The sequence below is a fragment of the Crocodylus porosus genome, unplaced genomic scaffold (genome assembly GCF_001723895.1).
Source record: "Crocodylus porosus isolate Cpor-Errol unplaced genomic scaffold, CroPor_comp1, whole genome shotgun sequence".
Lineage (NCBI taxonomy): Eukaryota > Metazoa > Chordata > Crocodylia > Crocodylidae > Crocodylus > Crocodylus porosus.
In genome coordinates this window covers 258307026-258321706 of record NW_017728886.1, presented here as the reverse complement: position 1 = coordinate 258321706, position 14681 = coordinate 258307026, and the positions used below count along the sequence as shown (strand labels likewise).

The window sequence follows — 14681 nt, the reverse complement described above, 5'->3', positions numbered from 1 at the left end:
GCCCCAATCCAGGGAAGCCCGAGTCGGGCATAGGAGGCCCCAGAGTGGGCGAGGCGCGCGACGAGCGCAAGCGCAGGCCCGAGTGCGGGTGAGGCGCACGACGAGTGCAAGCGCAGGCCCCGGTGGGGGCAGGGGAGCGCGCGACGAGCACGAGTATATTGGACATTGAGCAGGCCCCGGAAGAGGGTGCGTATATTGGACATTGGGCAGGCCCAGTGGGGCACTGCCTGTGAGGGGAAGCCCTGGAAGGGGGCAAGCCCAGTGGAAGGCCCTGGAGAGAAGGGCGAGTCTACTAGAAAGCCCGAAGAGAGAGCAGGCTACTTAGAACAGTCCCAGAGACAGGCCGGCAAGGGCCGGCGCGGGGAGTAGCCCCGGAATTGTGGTATAGCAAGACCGGCCCCGTGCCAAGGGGGGCAAGAAGGCAGCCTCCCATTGATAATATAAGATCAAAGACATGGCAGGCGAGATAGAGGGTGCGTTCAGGACCCAGACTTGGCACGGTAGGCAAGGGTGCTAGGGGAGGTCACGGCACCCCTAGGGACTGTCCTGCCACACCCACTTACTCAGTTTGGTGAGGTCTTCCTGTAATTCCTTACTATCAGCTTTGGATTTGGTTACCTAGAATTATTTCTGACTTTCTGTAAACTTTTCCACTTCAATGTTTATTTCCTTGATAGAATTCACTTCTGCCTTCTGATCTAACAGCCTTGAAATTAAAAGCTGAGATGCTGATTGACACTACTGGGAATACACATTAGGGCTATGCAAAGCTTCAGGGATTGATGCAATTCGGAAGAGATTCTGCCTGATTTGGTGGCCGAATCTCCCAATCCAGATTGAATCAGGAGACCAATAAAAATGTCCGAATTGATTCGAAGCTCTCCAAATTGATTCAGAAAAGATTTGGAGATCTTTGGAGATTCAGGCAGTCCCCACTTGCCATCGCATGGAGCTGGACCCAGGCTCCATGCCGGTAAGTAGGGGCGGGGGCTGGGGGAGAGGACCATGGGGGGAACTGCACTAGGCCCCATCCCCTGCCTGCTCCCCCAAACCTCCTGAGCACCCCCCCAACCCCTGCCCACGCTCCCAGCCCTCCCCTGCCCATGGCTGCCCCACCCAGCTCCCCGTTCTTTAAAAAAAAAAAAGCCCTGCACTAACCAGCTGCTGCAGCGGCCACTGGGGCTTCTGGGGGCTCATGGCAGAGCCCCCCACACAGTGCGGGGAAGTGGGCAGCAGCGAGGATCACCCCACTGCCCCCCACAACCTGGCAGCAGCCAGTGAGTGGGCCTTTATTTATTTATTTAAAGAGCTGGGAGCTGGGGCCGGGCAAAGCAGCCATTGATGGGGCTGGGAGATCGGGTGGGGTGTGGGGCCTGTCCAATTCGGTGATTCGGCAGCAGCCAAATCTCCAAATCAGATTCGGCAAAACCAATTTGGGACAGTGATTTGAATCACCGAATCAAATTATTGTCCCCCAAATTGACCGAATCCAAATCTGAAGCAAATACTAGCCACTTCACACAGGCCTAAACAGAAAAATACACAGTGCAACAGAAAAATTAAAGCTCACCTCTTTTGTAATGTACAATCTGAGGTTCCCGAGGTAATATAGTCTGGCAGCTGTCAGGGATTTTATTGATGGAGTTATCACAGGCCTGAGCCTCTGGATAGAGGGTGCAGACGAAGTAGGTGCCTGTGGTGCGCTGAAGATTCACCAACTGACAGAACGCATCCTCTTGTGTACAGCCTAGGCAGCAGAGAAGTTTAGTTTTAAAAAAAAATCAGTGTTTGTTCCTTTCTTCATTCCCCTTCATCTTTGTTAATAATTCTGAATAGCAACCCTATCACTCAGCTACATACTAGTAAATGACAGAGGTCTCTATCATTATGCTCTTATTGTATAAGAAAAATAGGGACAAATTCTGTCTTGTATGTTACGCTACTGGAAATCCAGAATAATTTCACTGACATCAATAAAGTCACTTTAAATGAGGGCAACAGAAAAAAGGAGCTAGTTCACAAATTTTATTTATTTCAGATAATCTTTGAGGGAAAAATGGCATCATAAAAGAAAATCAATAGATAGTGTTATCTTCTTACCAGTTTACAACATAATCGTTTCAATAACAATGGATGCATCAGTCTCATAGGTATATTTCTTTGGTTTTAAAAACAAAATAAAAATATGCTCAAACTTTTTTGTTGATGTTTTGTTAGCAATCTACCTTGAAATTCATCCCATGATAATAATGTGCTTTAAAAATAAATGAACTGATTGAGCCAATTTCTTAGTTATTGCGGCACTGGATTTCTTCACCTTTTATAACTAACTTTTTTGGGGGGGGGGGGGTTTTTTTTTTTTTTTTTGCTGTTACTCTATTACTCTGTACCTGGGAGTGAGATGGATAGCCCAAGTTATGAGTAGCTGTGTCTACGCTAGCAAAAAAATGATACCTGTAATTCTCTGGGGCCCTGCGTCAAACAGCGTGCAGCATTCACGTGGAGAACACCACAGGGTTTCTAATGCTCTCGTCTAAGCTGCACAGGTGACACGGTGAACACTGGTTATGCTGGTTTCTCTTGCTGCGATACATCCAGAGAAAATGCACTGGTGATAAAGTGCTAGTGTTTGCCATGGGAGGCAAGTGTAGGGGGAGGAAAATGGAGTGGGGGCTATGTTGGCAGTTTTGTATAACTTGGACATCCTCTCAGTGAGGCTTGTGATTATAATGCCTGATTCCTACATGAATTTGCTCCTTTGCCTTTGAAAAATCTTTAAGTTTTAAGTGTAACAGCCATGACCATGAGAGTTATTCAAACATTTCAATTCATTGTATATCTCCCCACTCTCCTGTAGAATAGAAGCAGTTAAGACTTCTTACGAGTGAGACACCAGCGTGTTGCCTGCTTTAAGGAAAACTTGTGCTTGAAGAGCCAGTATTCCTGGGATGGGAGGGAACGGCTAGGGTCAATTTGTATCAGGCTGTTGTCCATGACAGAGAAAAGTTCTGCTGCAGATTCTGAAATGGAAAAAAAAAAAAAAGAGCAAGTATTTATTTACAAATCTGGAATAAATTAAGAGTGTTTATACATAACACTCTTCATTTCACAGTGTAACTAGTGCACAAGCCATTAAAGACTGGCTTTGAAACAGAGCTGTCTCAGTATTTTTATTGGGCTTTGTGCCACAACTTTATCTTTCTTTATCTCTTTTCTCCAAAGTCATTAAGGAGGCTCAACCTCTTCATGACCTAGTTTACTCATAACATCTCCACCATCCAGAAACTGAAAAAGAATCACAACCATCAGCAACAACAACACTATTGTTTTATCCAGTCCATCTAGATGTCAAAAAAGGATCATTCCTTAAAACATTTTCTAGTGTTTTATCCAGGTCACGTTTCACTATCTGAAGCCATACAGTTTCCATATGTTCTCTGGAAAAGCTAGTCCACACCCCACTGTCAAAAAGTTTTTCCTGCTAGTAAGCCTAAATGCACTTTTTTATTATTTATTATTAATATAATCCCACACTCCTAGTTATGCTCCCATGCACCACCTTATATAATTCTTCTATATCTTTGGTGTGCATGTGATTCTTCAAAAGCTGCTTTCTGTGAGCTCTCTCTGAGCCAACCTCAGCTATTTCTAGCTCTTTTTTAATCATTTCCCCATAAGTAATAGCTTGTTCAAACCTCTGAATATTTTTTGCTACACTTCAGTGATCTCTTTCCAGTTTAATAACTACCTTCTTATTTGTCAAATAGCATGAGCACACCTCATCAAACATCGCTTTGGCTCTGCTGAGCTTTTGTGTTAGTCTCTGAAGCATTAAAGTCACTGAAAAATGTGAACACAAAACCAAAGCAGAGCTAATACTTGAAAAACAAATGCTAACCCATGTGATCATGTCCTAAAGTGCACAGGGTGGCTATGCTCTTCTTTTATCAGAAAATATGAAAAATTCTGAGTTCTAAACACAATCACACAGAGATAAAGCGCTTGGTTCTTGCATAAACTTCTTCCAGATTTAGCAATCGCTATGTTTGAGAGATTACCCGAATGCCTTGTTACTTGTCAAAATTCAGTTTCAAGCCTTTGGTTTCCTAAGATTCTCTTAAAATAGCAGATGACATGACTAATACTTAAATCATAGTGCAGAAATCTGCATTCCTTGTATTGCTTTGGGATTTAATGATATCATCAGTTGTTGCAGAGAAAATGGAGAACCCCCTAGGCCTAGATTTATGTCTTGACACGTAACTGAAAAATGAACTTAATCTATATTTTAACTGTACTTTCCCCACAGATTGAAGTCTAGACGTGTGTTCTGCTAATTGTATGGGAGCTCAAACAGGTAAATAGGAAATATACTTTGCAAAAAGGTGAACCAGAGCAGGAAAATCAAATACCTAACCTGTTTTATTATTGCACATACATTAAACCACATCATCTCCCATAGATACCCATCAAAGCTCAAGGATAAAGTACATAACATGATGCGTTAAAATGCTGTTACCATGAGTTCAAGTTCTTATCTCAGTTCTTCTCTGGTATATACTAAGGGCAGATGTCTATGTAAACGCACAATTGAGATCTAATTAATTTTACCCTGAATCTCAAAAACAGAGAGATTTTTGGGATCCAAGATAAAATTCAGCAGGCCCCAGTTCTGCAAGTGCCAGAGTGCAAGGAGCCCGGGAGCAGACCTTCAAAGGAAACATGACCTCAGGGACTCCAAAGATGCACTTCCTGAAGTGTCCTTTCTAACTGGTGGCACTCACAATGCCAGGCTCCCCGAGCACTCAGGCCTTTAAAGATATGCTGGGTCGTCAGCACTGGGGAAAAGGTTCACTGATGCCAGACTTCATGGCATGCTTTTGAATGGCCAGGCTGTGTCCCATCAATTGCAGATAAACGTAACGTCTGTCAGGCACCTAAGAGAAACTAATCATTTTGATGAAGTTAGTGTGGAATTGTGTTGTCATAACCAAAAGCAGAATTGGGCACAGCGGATGGACTACATAACCCAAGAAACCTCTTCAAACGCTGATGTGTGTGGATGAGAGGTCTGATGTTCATTTTATGCTTCGCTCCATTAGACACCCCTAAGTCTGCAGGGCAGGCCATCTTGTAGTGTTAATCTGCATAGTTGCATAAATATGTTGATGTATACCAGCAGAGAATCCAGCCCTTTGTGTTTACTCAAAAGCTTATTTGAACAAGGCAAATTTCCAGCATCTGGAAAATTCAGCTGGAAATGTCATGAGAAGAGCTTTCCTGTGATGTTTCAGCTCTTCCACTTCTGGTCTGGCCTGACTATGTACAGAGACATGTGAAAATGAAAAACGATGCGACTCTGGAAAGCAATTGCAGCAAGTTTTGTTTTGACCAAATGTATCTAAACCTAATCACATTCCCCATGGAAGAGAAAACTATTACATTTGGCAGTAAATGTTTTACGAATACATGGTTCAATTCTACATCTCCTTAATCCCATTCTTCTTGTTTAATAAATAGAACCAGAAGTTTCCTCCTTGTTATTTCTGTACCTGAGAACATTAGGCCAGTCTGTGTTTGGAGAACAGCAGCATCACATGCAGAGGACGGTCTCCGGGTAATCATATTGGAACCTGGAATGCAAAGGCAATTAAGCTCATATTCATTCTATCTGAAGTTTTTCTTTAAGGCATAGCCATCATTGATCCCTTAACAATTTGCTAACTAACTTACATAGAACAAATTAACAGGCAACATTAGCAGCCCAACTCTATGATGGCAAACTACATATATAAATTTTACCAAATGAAAAAACAACCATGTGGATAACATCTTTGCACTGAACTAGTTAAGCCACAAGTAGAGTTTATCTGTCCCTGTACTTCAAAGTTACATACAAATGTCATCAGCTGAAGTTAAGAAGACTTTTTTTCTCCAGGATGTGCAGTACAGTTGCAATATATTATGGGGGGAGGGAGGAAGGATTTACTGTCCGCTCTGAGTCCAGCATTGGCTGCTCGTACAGACACAACCAGATTAGTACAATCACTGGTGTGCTCTGATAAGGCAATTTCCTTATTCTGATGGGAAATTTTCACAAATGCTGTAAATCTGTAATGTACTTCTGGAAATCCCATCCTGGTGAACAAAAATGAATCCAGGAAATTCAGTATCTATTCATAATTAAAAACCATTCAATCTCTGTACATTAGATGCACGGAACACCTTACAGCCTTTTAGTCATGGTTACACACCAGTTTATGAAACTTCTGTCCCAGACCCCAGTCAAGGTTTGGCTGGAGAGAGTGGGGGTGAGGAGAGGAACCACCCCACCCTCCAGCCAAACCCTGACTGGGGTCTGGGGCCAGGGAGGGGGTTAAAATACCCCTTCCCCCACCCAAACTTACTGCTGGCTGCAACTGTGGACGACAAATCCCAGAGGCACCTGGAAGCAAGAACCAATGAGCAACCCTGCAGAGTCCTACTGCTATGAATCTGGACTGCAAATCCCAGAGACCTTGGGGGGCAACAGGAAGAGGAAGTGAACACACAGCCAGAGAGCCATGCTCTCCCATCCCCACTTCCCCTGGCTTCTGGCCTGAGCCACTGCAGGCATGTGGCCCCATTTCCTGAATCAAAGGTAAATGTCTAAAATGTCTGTTCACTTCCATTTCCCTTTAATCTGTGCATCTTTGACTAACCTGCAAAGACTGAATCAATTCAGCCTCAGGCTTTCTGACTGTCTGTACCTAGCAATGAGAAGAGTGGCTTGCATCACCATGGTAGCTTCTTACACAGGTTTCAGAACCATAGAGCTAGTTTTCTTCTCATCAACAATGATTTACACAAGTGGTACCTCATGATCAAACTGACCTCTCCATAGATAAACCCGTTGAAAACTTGTGAAGAATCCTTCTGGCTCTTCTGGAAGCTCAGAAGCTGACAAAGAGAGACATCCTTTAGAGTAATTAGTTAAATCAACATGGCTTTTCTACTGAAATGCTTAGAAATCGCATTAAAGCAAATGCAGCAGTTCAGTATCACACCCTGCTATGTAGAATGCAAATCCCCAAACAGAAGAATCGTCTAGTGGTTAGGATCTCATCCTACTTCTTTGAAGGCCAGAGTTCAATTTCCTGTTCCTGTACAAACTTTTCTGTGCAACTTGGACAACTCACACAGGGTTTATTGTCACTACAGAATTAATCTGTGTTATCTGCATCTATGTTAACTCAGCCTAGTGCGAAGAGCCACATTGAAAAGCTATATCCAAGTCACTCTGGGCGTTTTTACGTGTGCTCTGTGCGTGGGGGGCAATTTCATTAGAGTGGCTCTGACAGCCGCTCTAATGAAAGCGCCTGCAGCATCTTATCCCTGCACTTCAAAATGGTGGCAGGGGCATTTTAACTAAAGCTCGTTGAACAAACTTTAGTTAAAGTGCCCCTCGCACCATTTTCAAGCACAGGGACGCTGATACATGAGATGTGGGGACTGTTTGGAGCACACTAATTAGCATGCTCAGCAGACTCAGTTAATCAAATCTGCTCCAACGCACTGAAATTACAGCATGTTGGAGCACCCTTCCCGCGCATGTACAGCAGGCACCCTGTTCTCAGGACAGAAACCTGAGTCTGCCTGTGTATGATTGTTTTCTACTGAATTGTCAGAGGAAATATCTGTCCTCCTTGGCATGCAGAAAGAAACCTGGGAAAGCAACTGAGGACAAAACCGTTGTGGTCAAACAACGCAGATCTTCAAAACTGAAAAAACTATTCATGGGAAAGAATCAGCTTTAATTGCACCCAAAAAAGTTTTGAAATCACTGAAATATCCCATTTCAACATTTGCAAAGCTAAGTTGCATTTTACATTTCAAATACTTTGCATTTAGAAATTTAAGTTAATTTATAAAAAAGAAAATCTTTAAAAAAATAGAAAGGTTAAACCTGAACCAAAAATGCTTCAAAATGATGAAAACTAAGTGTTCAATTAGACCTGAACCTAATACAAACACAGACACATGTGTGCGCACACACACACTATTGGTATGAATGAATGTACATCCCCTCAAATCTTAATAATATATATGAATATACAGTAATATACCAGAGTGATGCAATATATAATATATAAATATCAGGATTTTGGAGCATTACTTTTGTCAAGGTTCACCCTTTTATTCTACTTTATGGTGCAAAATAAGTTCGATATTACAGGAAATTTCCCAGGAAAGAAAAAACGTTTCCCACTAGCTCCAATTACCAACCTGAGTAGCAGCAGCACCTGAAAGCTTGTTTATGCCCTAGTCAGGTATTAAAACACTGCCAAACTCAGGTGAAAGGGTTGTGTTTGTGGCTACGAGTTGAATTAGGAGAAATACATAGTTAGAGCCTGAATTAACTTGACGGTGAAGACAGACCTTTAGTCTCTCTGTCCCTTACCGGATTCTGTCATAGAGGTACTATGAGGATAAATACTAGGCCTGTGTGAATAGGGAACTATTCGGTTCAGGTTCAGATTCAGCTGATTCAGATGCCAGCCATTTCATCTGGAGCTCTGAATTGGTTTCCCCCTTCGATTCAGGTCTGAAGCTTCGGAGCCTATTCGGAGATTCAACCATTGGGTATAATAGGGAATCAATAAAGTATCTATAACTTCGTTGTTTTTGGTCTGATTTGGATGAAACTTGCAGGAATGGTAGCTTCTGGTGAGAGCATGAAGGCTGCCAAGTTTCAAGAAAATAGGTATATGGGTTTGGGGAAAACTGTACCCCAAATTCTTGAAAGCAGAACTCATGTCACGCGTGTGTGTTAAGCCACAACAGGATCAGAACTGCAGGGATGGTAGCCCCTGCTGAGGCTACAAAGCCTGCCAAGTTTCAAGGAGGTTAATGATCAGGAGGTGCTCAAGTATCTCAGTAAAAGTACCTCAGACAGATGGATGCATGTTCACACTCGTATCACTATTGCCAGTATTTATCTAGATCCTTATAGTGAACCCATCTGGATGTTAGTAATAGTCAATAATATTGTCTAACCAGTTGCAGAGATAGTAATTTGATATACAGCACTTTTCATTTTCAAAATGGTGCCTAAACCTATCAACAGACTTTCACAGAACTGCTATGAGACAGGCAGCTGTGATCACTCCCTTGCTACAGAAGATATAAAACTTTGGCAAAGAGGTTAAGAGACCCAACGTCCTTATTCTGAACCAGGGTTTGTACCAGCAAAGCCCACTATTGACACCTTTCCAAATTCAGTGAAGTTGTAGGCAGCTAGGCTTAGCTACAACACAGATCTGTTGCACTATCAGAATCCGTATTTTCACGAGTATCCAATAATATGGATGAAGCAACTTTAGCCATCCAGGCTGAGATGCTATGGACTTGGTTTTTAGAAAGACAGAGTACTCACAATAGGGAACAAGTGGTGTTCTACACCTCTAAAGCAGGCCCTGCCTGGTGGCTAAAATTGAAGGCATCCAAAATTAGTGGACATTTGTGAAACTTTAAGGCTTAAATTCTCAAAACCTGAAGCCCAAACTGCACACCCATTATATGTGTAAAGGAGTGAAGACAGGCAATTACACACAAACACAGTTTAGAATAAGAAAATCTATGGACTTACTTCCCGTGAACATTTGTCCTCCCAGACTGAAAGAAAACTCCTTGCCTTTTTCATCATAGTTCACACCTTTGCATATCTCATCTGTTCCAGGTATGGAGGTTTGACTCCAGTCATTTGTATTGCAGATGAGTACATCAGGGTAGCTCATTAGTCCACACAGGATAGTACCTGGATTCAAATGACGAGAGAACTGTAGGCTTCTGGTAATACGTTGCACTTACCCAGCACTTCCCTCTTTACAACCATTTAATAAATCACGTTGTTAAAGAGAGATAACAAAGCACTGCTATTTCCACATAGAGAAGTGGAGACTCATATAGATAGGGCACCCTTTTCAGATCTGGATTCTTAAAATTAGATATCTAAATTCATATACAATCCTGCTTCTTGGAGCTGGGTGCCCACTAACGTCAAACATCAACAACAATGCTAGGTACTCCACAGGAGGTCAAGGGTATGTCTACACTATAGACTATCACATAACATAGAGATGTGCTAACAAGTCATTTTGGGCAAAATGAAATGGTCAGACTGTCCTCAGTGGAGGATAACATTTTTGGTAGGCGTACCACAAGGCAAGCCCTACATCCTCCCCAAGTGCCATCTGATCCCCTTCCCCTACCCAATCTGTTGCTCTGCTTTCTGCTCCCTGCCTGATCTGTTACTCTGCTTTCTGCTCCTTACCTGATCTGTTATATTCACTGGTCCCTGCCTGATCTGCTGCTCGCCACACAGAGGTTGCTCATGTCACTTGTGGCCCACATCCCTGGGCTAATTTATTTTGCCTTTTGTCAGCACAGACAGAGAGAAACAGTTCCTGCCTCAGACATCTTGCAGGCTTTTGGGCCCTGACCCAGTAGACCACTTCAGTTTTTCTTTAAAAGTTTTGCTGGACTTGTGCCTGACTTAAGTCAGTTTAGCACTCAGTCTTCCCCAGAGTCATAATATGAGTCAGTGGCAAAACTAATCTTAAAACCCATGAGGTCTGGCTCTCAATCCACTGCTATAACATCTATTCACAATGTACTCTTGCTTTGTAACTGCTGTCGTGACTCAGACATTTTTGTGGTCTTAAAATCCATTCTGGCATTTACTGTATGTAAAGAATCCTAACAAATGCCGTAATTATTTAAACAAAATAGCACCCACATTTCTGGGCATGACTGTAAAACAGACTAAACTAGAGCCAGTCAGATTTTCTTGCTGATTTGGTTTTTCATCAGAAAAATCCAAATAATCCAAACCTAAAGTCTACATGGGAAAATACCAGTGTCCACAAACCTCTCACTGGGAAAGTTTTATTCTTAAACCCAGGAAATCCTTGGTCAAAACTGATAGGAAAAGAGAGGACACATCTCAGAATAGCCACGAAGCTGTTTTCAGTGCCCTCATCTGGGATGTTTTAGACTCATATGCCTGCCTGAGTACAAGCTGACTTGAGAACAGACTTAAGCCTCAACCTCTTGCTTCCTATCAAGCTATTAGGTCTTCTGTCTTCCTCATCTTTTGTGCAAAACTTTCAAAAAGGGCTTGGTTTCATCCTGACACTGATGAGTGGGAAAATGTTTGACATCTCATAAAACTCTGTAAGATTGAAAATACATTTCCCAATGAGCTTTATACTAAACAGAAGTGGGATCATTAGCTTCACTAGAATTGCAACAAAGCATCGCAGTAGCTGGTAAGTAAGGCTCATTATGCTGCTGTCCTGTTGCATGGATCATAACGCCATCCTCTGTTCTTCATCATTATTCAGGATTTTAAAATGAGATGAGCCAAAAGCCTAAGCAATGCAACATGTGATGAAATTTAATTTAGGAAACAGAAATTAAAACCAAACATCAGGGTAGCAATCCAGAAAGGGAGGAAATATAGGCATACTGCATAAATACAAATGTAAGTATTTTAAGAGGAGTTGGAAATGTTAAAGTTACATGCAAAATGTGTGGGAAAAATAGTTCTGGTAAATATACTCTCCACTAATTCTCCTTCATCAGTAGCTTAGACTTTGTGTGCAACATACATAACTCTTTCACAAGAATTATGGTTACCAGAAAAATGGCACCTAGAAGGCTAGCCAACATTCCTGTTAAAACTATTTTCACACATTTTTTCACAGTACACCAACATTTTTCCATATTTACAGCACAAAGAAAAAATATATCCAAAGACTTGCAAAGCCCTGAACTTTCACATGAAGATTATAAAACATGCATTTAACTCAAGAAGGAAATCTCATTCTTTCTAATAAATACCTGGGTGCTAAATGAAGCCAATATCTTACGTGACATTATCTGGATAGTCAATGATGGGAAAGTAGGGTTTGGCAAGTGAGAAGAGGAAGGAGGAGTGTGAGGGGTTATATCCTGGCAGCCCTCTCAAGAGCACTGGGGAGGCAGATATGAAGACTGCCCACTGAAGGTAGAAAATAAGGAGCAAGCCAACATGAGGAAGGATGGCACCATCTGAACCTTGCTTGATGAAAGAAGGGGTGGGGGTGTTTGTCTCTGATGTGGAAGGCTAGAATTATTTTTTAATTATATATGTGCATGCAAGGTAAATTATGTATAATGCAGATGAATGAAGAGAACAAAGTAAAGATGGAAAAGGGGCAAGAACTAAATGGATGTGGACAAGGCAAGGGAAGATGCAGCATGCAGGGAAGAGCAGTCAAGAATGTTTCTACCATTTCAATGACCTCTGAAACACAAGCTAGACATTTTACTTTATCTACCTCCTGCCTTGCAGCACCAGCAGATTCCACTTGACTCCAGAGCCTGACCATCTAAACTCTAACCTGGCCGAAAGCCCAGCTAAATGTGTCCTTCTCCCATTGTGTATAAAAAGAATGAAATCAGATTATATCTGGAACCCACTTTTCCTATTACATTTTTTCCCCATGAATTAACAAGTATTCACTTCTGTCCAAGTTATTGGCAAGCTTTATTTGTGTGCAAAGCATTTAAAAGATATAAACAATATAGAGGTTCACATTAGTGCCCAATATTAGACATTGCTGCTTGCCTCACATATAGCCCACATAACAGGGTGAGATTGCTTCCCATAGGGAACTCTATGGACAGGCCTCGATAACACTTAAGTCCCACAGGTGCCTGCTGGCCTTCCATGCTGGAATGAACTCAATGCAGTGGTTTACTTTGCTAAAATCCACTGCGATACAGGAGAGCTTTTCTACCATCACAGCTTGAACACTGTTACCTCCATGAAGTGTGATCTGGCTCAGGATGAAGCCATCACAGCAAGGATCCTGGCTGCAAGCCTGACGGCAGAGGAGATGAACATCCGTCAAAGATGTACTAGCTGCCGAGAGAACCATAGAGCTGTATATGCCTGAAAATACATTCTGAAAATCAGTCATCTCAAAGGTCTTGAGGCCGGATGTGGTGAATTCTTGTCCTGTGAAGAGACGGGAAAAAGAAAGGCATGTTCCAAAGAGTACAAGAGGGAAAGAAATATTCTCAGCATAGCTATGGATCAGAGCTGGCTGGAAGTTTTATAACAAAAATCCAATCAAAGAAAAACCTTCCTGGACTTAATGTTTCATTACAAACCTGAAACTCATTATGAATTTGTCATCTGGTCTTCAGACTCCAGTTTGTTGTGATATTAAAAATGCCTGGTTGATACAGGGATAGCAATGTGCTATACCACCAAAGTGCTTACAGTGCAGACAGCTGTACTGACAAAGCTGCACTTCGTACTTGTACAACAATGTGCTCTGCTGCACTTTAACTGAAATAATTTTATACATGTACATACATACATATTGCTGCACTTTAACTGAAATCATATATATGTATATATACATACATACACACACACACACACACACACACACAACTTCGAGAAGGCCAGCTTCAATGAGTTGAGATTTGTAGGAGATGCACTGGGGTCCTGGAAGGTAGGGGAACTGGGTGTTTGAGATGAGTGGTCGTTCCTCAAGGAGACAATGCTCCAAGCCCAAGGGGTGACAGTCCCAATGAGAGTCAAAAGGGGGAAAGAGTGCTCAAAAGTCCCCCTGGCTCACCAAAGGCGTTCAAGAATGCCTGAAAGCCAAAAAAGAGGCCAGTGGAAGGAAGGGGCTATCACCAAAGAGGAGTATACCTCCATTGCTCGGATCTGTAGCAGGGGCGGTCAGGAAAGCTAAGGCAGACACGGAACTAGGGCTAGCATCAAGGATAATAAAAAGTCCTTTTTTAAATACATAGGGAGTATAAAGAAAGCACTGGGTAATGTGAGGCCCCTGTGGGATACGGTTGGCAATCTGGTGACTGCACTGGAGGAAAAGGCAGACCTTTTTAACAATTTTTTTGCCTCCATTTTTTGTGCACCGACTGGGACTCCCCCACAGAGATTCAGGATGGATGCAGGAGAGACTCTGCCCAGATTAGGGTCAGGGAAGTCCAAGTTAGGGAACTTCTGCTGGGATTGGATGTGTTCAAATGAGCAGGTCCAGATGTTCTCCACCCCAGGGTGCTGAGGGAATTGGCAGGGGTAAGAGGGACCCATGGCACGGCTTTACAAGCACTCATGGTGCTCTGGTCAGGTGCCAGATGACTGGAAGAAGGCCATTGTGGTCCCCATCTTCAAAAAGGGGAGGAGGGAGGACCCAGGCAACTATAGGCCCATTAGTCTTACTTCCATCCTGGGGAAGCTGTTTGAGAAGATTATCCAGGAGCACATCTGGGAAGGACCAGCAGGGGGAATGATGCTCAGGGGCAACCAGCATGGGTTCATTAGGAGCAGGCCCTGTCAGACCAACCTGGTGGCCTCCTATGATCTGGTCACAAAATCATTGGATGCAGGTGTCGCCGTGGATGTAGTCTTTCTGGACTTCAGCAAGGCCTTTGACACCATCCCCCACCCCATTCTCATTAAAAAGCTAGGTGACTATGGCATTGATGCCCACACAGTCAGATGGGTCGCAAATAGGCTGAGGGGCCGCACCCAGAGAGCGGTGGTGGACGGGTCATATTCGACCTGGAGGGATGTGGGCAGTGGGGTCCCCCAGGGCTCGGTCCTTGGGCCTGCA

General features: G+C 43.0%; 1 protein-coding gene across 1 annotated transcript in view; it reads right to left on the bottom strand.

Moving 5' to 3' along the window:
* Positions 1-14681, bottom strand: part of TG (thyroglobulin) — a 210241-nt gene that overhangs the window by 116644 nt on the left and 78916 nt on the right. The window contains exons 26-31 of the mRNA XM_019547510.1: positions 12848-13045; positions 9629-9796; positions 6874-6939; positions 5553-5633; positions 2883-3020; positions 1571-1747 (exon numbers count right to left, since the gene is read on the bottom strand). Coding sequence (XP_019403055.1) covers positions 1571-1747; positions 2883-3020; positions 5553-5633; positions 6874-6939; positions 9629-9796; positions 12848-13045 — 828 coding nt within the window. The remainder of the gene's footprint in view (positions 1-1570; positions 1748-2882; positions 3021-5552; positions 5634-6873; positions 6940-9628; positions 9797-12847; positions 13046-14681) is intronic.